This window comes from Capsicum annuum, chromosome 2 (assembly GCF_002878395.1).
Source record: "Capsicum annuum cultivar UCD-10X-F1 chromosome 2, UCD10Xv1.1, whole genome shotgun sequence".
In the NCBI taxonomy this organism is placed as follows: Eukaryota; Viridiplantae; Streptophyta; class Magnoliopsida; order Solanales; family Solanaceae; genus Capsicum; species Capsicum annuum.
In genome coordinates, this window is record NC_061112.1 from 142,433,492 (window position 1) to 142,440,359 (window position 6,868).

At 36.3% G+C, this 6,868-nt stretch overlaps 1 protein-coding gene across 4 annotated transcripts; it reads left to right on the top strand.

The window, feature by feature from the left end:
* Positions 1–814: 814 nt before the first annotated feature.
* On the top strand, positions 815–6,319 carry LOC107860096 (EEF1A lysine methyltransferase 2). Of its 4 annotated transcripts, none has more exons than XM_016705335.2 (7): positions 815–1,196; positions 1,826–1,951; positions 3,167–3,367; positions 4,142–4,238; positions 4,750–4,853; positions 5,374–5,425; positions 5,952–6,319. In XM_016705335.2, the coding sequence occupies exons 1-7, from the start codon at positions 997–999 to the stop codon at positions 6,177–6,179; spliced, it is 1,008 nt and encodes a 335-aa protein (XP_016560821.2). In that variant the 5' UTR covers positions 815–996; the 3' UTR covers positions 6,180–6,319. The 4 variants fall into 4 exon arrangements, with proteins under 4 accessions (XP_016560821.2, XP_047263259.1, XP_016560820.2 ...); XM_047407303.1 differs by having other exon boundaries at positions 843–1,196; positions 1,826–2,008; positions 4,085–4,238; XM_016705334.2 differs by having other exon boundaries at positions 844–1,196; positions 1,826–2,008.
* Positions 6,320–6,868: the final 549 nt, after the last annotated feature.

Here is a 6,868-nt window from a genome sequence, read left to right on the forward strand (position 1 = left end):
TAGTGCAGCTGGGAGGTTCACTGATTTCGTGGAAGTCTAAGAAACAACACACAGTGAGTCGCAGCTCAACTGAAGCAGAATACAGGAGCATGGCTACAGCAGTGTTAGAAGTGGTTTGGTTAGTTGGTTTACTGGACGACCTGGGGATCTTATTGAATAAACTAATAACACTGTGTTGTGATAACAAGGCAGCGATGCAAATAGCTGCAAACCCCATCTATCATGAACGAACAAAGCACATAGAGATCGATTGCCATTTTGTAAGAGAAAAAATCAACGAAGGCCTGATCAAGACAGAGTATTTGCATACAAAGGCACAACTAGCAGATCTGTTCACTAAAGGGTTGGGAGTAACTCAACACCACTCTCTTCTTTCCAAGCTTGGAGTGTTAGATGTATTTCACCCTCTAGCTTGAGGTGGACTATTAAAATGTAAAGTGACAGTTGATAGAGTGCTGAATTTTGTTAGAAAAAAGAAGAATGCGGTTAGTTAAAGTCTGGAGTGACAATTGTCATATGAGCTGTCACAAGTGAAAGAAGTAGCACTCACAGTGTTTGCATGCTCTATAAATAGAAGTTGTATTACTCTTATTTCAGCTAGAGAAAATAAAAATATCTTCCTTCTTCTAGATTCTTCTTCAAGCTTATGCAGTTACAGCTAAGAAAGCTAATAACAGATTAGTTTGCACTCCATTAAAATTCACAAAATTTAACATTAATTAATATTAGTATTATTTATTCCACCATTATATCATAATAATGAAATAAGTTATTTCATATTTATATAATAATTTATTTTAAAATTAATTATTTTGAAATCACTGTTGGGCGATCCTTAAGTAGACAAAAATATGCCTGTCCAACGTGGTGGCACGCTAGCATCGAATGTAATTTTCCATATTTTGTCAACTCTCAAACGTACATCGCACTCCTCTCTCCATCCCACTTTGCCATTCTTAATCCCTTAGGGTTTTTCATCTCGTTGATTCATCACACATGGACGGAATGAGACTGTTGCCGGAGGATTCCGACGTCTCGCAGCTCCGACCATCGGCAGCAACCGACCTGATTTCCGACGACGACCGCTCTGTGGCGGCCGATTCGTGGTCCATAAAGAGCGAATACGGTAGTACTCTAGATGATGAGCAGCGCCACGCTGATGCTACTGAAGCTCTCAATTATCGAGCCGAATACAGGTATTTATACTGAGAGAGCTTAAAATTTAGTTGTATTATATGATTATGACTTATGAGTTCGTCACTATGTTTAAATGAATATGAGAGGTTTAAGATGTCAAATTGAATTGGAAAACATAAAGATAGTACTACATTTCAAACAAATAAAATAAATAAAACATTAAATTGGCAGAGAAAAATAGTTATTCAAAGTTAAAAAGTTGTATCGTTAAACGAATTTGAATAATTCGAAGTGGTGTGAAGATTGTGTAGAATAATAGTATTGTTTTTTTTTTTGAATGATGTCAAATATTTTGGTAATTCTAAGATGAAAGAGGTGTTGTATAAGTTATGGAGGAGAAAATGAGAAAATTTGTCTGCATGAGGGGTAGCTTTATCAAATTATGATTACTTGTCTCTTATTCCATTATTTAGCTAAAGGGCAGAGCTAAGTAGTGGTGGGATAGAGGGCTCAATAAATCTGTGAGTGCACTTTGTAAAGTTAAGTGATTAAAGTGGTACCCAAACGGCATGTTTTCATATGTTTGTTGAGCTCTGTATACATTTGTAAGAAGATATTACCCATTGTTTTTCGTTTGTGTAAAAGGTAGGTTTACTAACTTCTGTTTTTCTTATTTTTATACAAGCAGTTCTGACAAGGATGAGCAGGATGGTGAAGGAGTTTCTTCAATGCTTGGTTTCCAAAGCTATTGGGATGCTGCTTATGCCGATGAATTGGCGAACTTTCGTGAGCATGGTCATACTGGCGAAGTTTGGTATGGATTATCTAGACGACTGCTTGCAATCTTTTCCCTTTTCATTGATCCACTTAGGTATTATACTATCTCATTGTGACACTACCTATTCTATCCCTCCATCCCAAATAAAGTTGGGTTGATATATGAATCCTTGGAAGCTATTCTGTGCCGTCTCAACCAAATCATTCCTATACTATGTTACATAAAACAATTATGAATGTTAAAGCAAATTCGGAATTCTCCAAGTTTGAGATTCTGTAAATCACACTTCATCCTTCAATGGCATACATGTCTCTCATTGAACCCCGTCTTTTTTTTTGCTGACTCTAGGGAGTACCATATTTAAGAAAAACAACTCATGTTTTCTTGCTCAATAGTATTGCATAAAGGTCTGACGGTCAATTCACTTAGATAACAGATCTAGTAAGCTCTATAGTACTGGTAGCTGATGAAACCACATTTCAAGTTTTTTCTTCAGTTTCAAAAAAAATAAATTACATTTCAAGTTTTTCTAGACGTCCCTCTCGGACATCAGTTTGGATTTGAGATCTCTTGAATCCAGTAAATGAAGCAGTTCTCTTCATTTCTTTCTGATCAGAAAATTTAAAGAAAATCGACCTTCTGCTAGTTTGCATGTAACTTAGAGCCCAACACTACTTATACAACAGCAATATATCCAGTTTAATCCCACGAATGGGGCCTGAGAAGGTAGGACGTATGCAAACCTTACCCCCACCGCTGTGGGGTAGAGAGTCTGTGTTTGATAGACCCTTGGTACAACAGTGCATTACTGAAATACACTAGAAAAGAATTGAAGCAACAGGGAACAATAAAAATGAAGTAAATGAGACAATGCAAGTACTAAATAGTAATACTGCTAGGAAAGGAGAAGTCCAACACTACTTATGAATTCTAGGTTAAAACTCTATACAAAAATTCTCAAGGTCTTTCTTTTGATCTTAGCTATCGCCTATCAAAAAAGATGTTTCTTTTGAATCTCAAGTTGGAAGAATTCCGAAAGTACTCCCCTTCTGTGCTTTATAACTTCTCTATCAAGAAAGTCATACAATATCTGTTTTTGTGAATGAATCAATAGTGGCAACTCATAATAAATTAGAGAATGAATGGGCTGTTGTATCTAATGTTTATATGTATAAAAGATCAAGAGCGGGGCACTTTTCTGTATAAAAGGTCTACAGTGTTGATGTGTATATTTTTGATGTATTTATATAGGTTTGGTGGTGATGTCATGGAAAATGTTGTCTCCTGGACCAAAGGTTTGTGCATGGACATTTCCAAGGGTCATTTGCCAAATCATGTAGCTGATGCTGATTCTGAGCCTGTTGGGCAGCACGAGAAGGAAATGTCAGGTTGGAGCGTGCTTGATATTGGGACTGGCAATGGTCTGCTTCTCCAAGAGCTTGCTAAACAAGGGTAAATTTGAGTTTTATGCCAGCACTACATATACATCCAGCTATGTGCTTCGCTTGTCATTAATATTAGTTTATTTGTTTAGTCTCTCTGTATGCCCTTTTTTTCTGTGTATAGATTTGACTCTTTAATTTGATTTCTAAGAAGCCTAAATTGTGTTGGGATTGGATGAGTTCTTCATTCTGCCCTAGTTAAGTATGTTATAAGATTTTGATACAAGAACAGGAAGACTACAAGTAAAAAGATAAAACCACTTTTTTTATATCCGTGGTGTCTGGGCTAGCTTGCACGGAGCTTGGCTAATTCCATGAAGTACGTGCCACCTCCCACCACCACAGTATTGGGTAACTCTACCCATCAAGGCTAAAAAAAACCTAGACAGGTAATACAAATATATTTTAGTTCTTAGAGAGAGAATATGCGTATGCAATTTCTATGGTGTTATACCAAATCACATAATACAGTTCAATTAGCATGGAATTGTTCTGGGGTGGGAAAAAAGAAGTATCTAGTGGCAAATATCTCATTACCTCTTGCGGTTAATATAATTTAGGAGATTTTACCCCTTTCTTATCACATCTACATCTTTTAGCTTCTACTAAAAGTGCCGAGATCTTATTATTTTAAAAACCTACTGGTTGCTTCTTGAAGTATTTGTCTGTGAAGAAATTTTATTTATTTCTTAGTCTCAAACATTCTTGATGTATATGCCTTTTGGAGGTGGGCGAGAGGACCAAAAGATCATTCCTTGTTAATACTCATTAACTATGGCGTTAGGTTCTCTGATCTCACTGGAACCGACTATAGTGAAGGAGCAGTTGACCTTGCAAGAAGCCTTGCTGATCGTGATGGTTTTGCCAGTCTCAAGTTCTTGGTAAATTTAGCCTCGTCTTTCAATTAAGAAAATATGTAGTGTAACCGCAACAGCATCTGAATCCAGTGTTTAAAAAGTCAAGGGTTTCTCTATATTGCATTCAAAATTTTGTGTCAAATAACTCTCTACTACGTTTGAAATGTTAAGCAGTCTTTATTTTTCTTCATTGTTGGTCACAGTCTGGTGGTTGCGTAAACAGATAGTAGCAAGTTAAAATTACTTCTACTTATGAATGTTTCCACGGTCCTGACATTTTCAGGACTGTGTCCGCATGGAATGAACCTTTATTATGTTTTGGTACTGGTATACTATATATTTTCAGGGATCAATAGTATGGACAAGGTGCTAACTTAACACGGAATTTTTGCTAGGGTAGAAATTGTCTTTCCAAGCGATCAATGATTTTATTAAATTTCATTTACTTGTCATGTGTGCTTATTTATATGTGCTCTCATTGCTGGAGATTGGTTTCTTTTGATTTTGTGGTAAAATATTTTCTATTGGCTAACAGGTTGATGACATTCTTGAGACAAAATTGGATAAAAGGTTTCTGCTAGTTATGGATAAGGGCACCTTAGATGCCATTGGATTGCATCCTGACAGTCCTATCAAAAGGTAGGAAATCCTGTATGCCACACATGTGTGTGTGTTTTTATACATCATATTCTAAACTGCTCTTGCTCCTGTGCTCCCGCTGATGCTCTTACTTCCGGTCTTCAATCAATCAAATAAGTAGAAGTCTTTTTTTTTTAACAACTTAACCTACTTTTTTTATCAAGTGATGATAGAATTTAGTATGATATGGAAGTAGGCAGAGATCTCGAGTTCATGTAATACTGACAAGTGACATCCATCCATTCACGTGTTAATGTTGCTCATCAACAAAATATTTTCACGTGCTCCGTCTAAGAACTAAATAATCAAATGCGAGTAAATAATCAAAGGTGGTACTCTCTAAATGCATTAAGATTCCCTAGAAAATGAGGGCTATTACATTTCTCGTGTGGTTCCCTTTCATACATTTAAGGTGAACTCCTTGACTATTTTACATATAATGCTACTACGATACTGTCATCTGATTATTTTACATATAATGCTACTACGATACTGTCATCTCATTGTGTGATCATTTCAGGCTTATGTACTGGGACTCTGTCTCAAGGCTTGTCGCTCCTGGTGGATTATTGGTGAGTCCTCCAGCTTTTGTTTTGCTTATAATCTTTTTTAGTGTCAGTCCTTCTCCTATTGCTATTATTAATTTGAAACATGTTGATTAAATACTACCATAAAAAACTGCGAGGGTGTTTGGATTGGCTTATTTTAAGTACTTTTGGCTTTTAAACTCTCTTATATTTTTGGAGGTGTTTGGGAAAGACAAAAAAAGGTGCTTTTAAGCACACTCTTTTAGGCTGAAAAAGTAGCAAAATAAACTAAAACCCAAAAGTTGGTTACTACCAACTTATGGCTTTTAGCTTATAAGCCACTTAAAAAAAGTCTATCCCTGAGAATTATATTCATATCAGAAACATTCTCCGACCAGTTAACATTTTATAATTGTGATCTATCGACATTTCTTGCTGTTAATTGACTGTTTCCCACTTGATCTTTTCTGATAAAATGGTGCACACGATTGTCTATTTATTTGTGGAGGGAATTCATTGTGATACTTGGCTGTTGTCTCATTCTTTCACCTGACTGGTCCAACTGTTGTAGGTAATTACATCATGTAACAGTACAAAAGATGAACTGGTAGAAGAAGTGGATACACTCAATCGAAGGCGGCATGCTGCTTGTCAAGCACCAGGAGCAGCTGGAGGCCAAGAAGCTTCAGTAGATCCTCCTCCTTTCCGCTACCTTGATCACATCCGCACATATCCTACATTTACATTTGGAGGATCAGTAGGCTCGCGCGTGGCAACTGTAGCATTCCTGAGGAACTGAACTATTACTTTCTCGTCATTTTTGGGTGCATTATGCACTTTTTTTGTTCCAAAAGTTATTGTGTGACGTCGTGCAACGGATGAGGTTTCTCTTTGGGAAGACAATTTCTGAATTATGCAAGGTGAAGATTAATTGATCTAGTTTCGGACGTGGTAATGTCACCGCTACATTAACAGCGTTAGATGGAAAATTTGCTTCTTAATGCAACGTAATATCATTGGAAATATTTTTCAAAGGACACATTTTAGATATTAATTGGAATGTAATATCATGTGGTAAAAATAGTTTTTCCAAATCACTGTTGTAAAATGATGACACAAATGAATTTTTCTGTAGTAATAATAGTGATATAGATGAGTCAAACTTTTAAAAACGGTGGTATAGATGAGCTAAATTTATGACGGGTGGTATACATAAGTCATTTTTAATAGTTTGATGAAATATTTGAGCCTTTCACTATTATTAAAATGTCTTTTTAAGAATTACAAGAAGATGAAAGTTCGCACTATTACTACAAAAACGATCCATCACCACTCTGACTTAATAACTATATATGGTCAACCATCACTATTAGCTATCATTATATCCACCACAACTATTAGCCTCTACCGTCAGCAACCACCATCACCCTTTACCATGAGCCACCCCATCGCAATCAATATCTTCAACTACCATCACTAGTTATTATC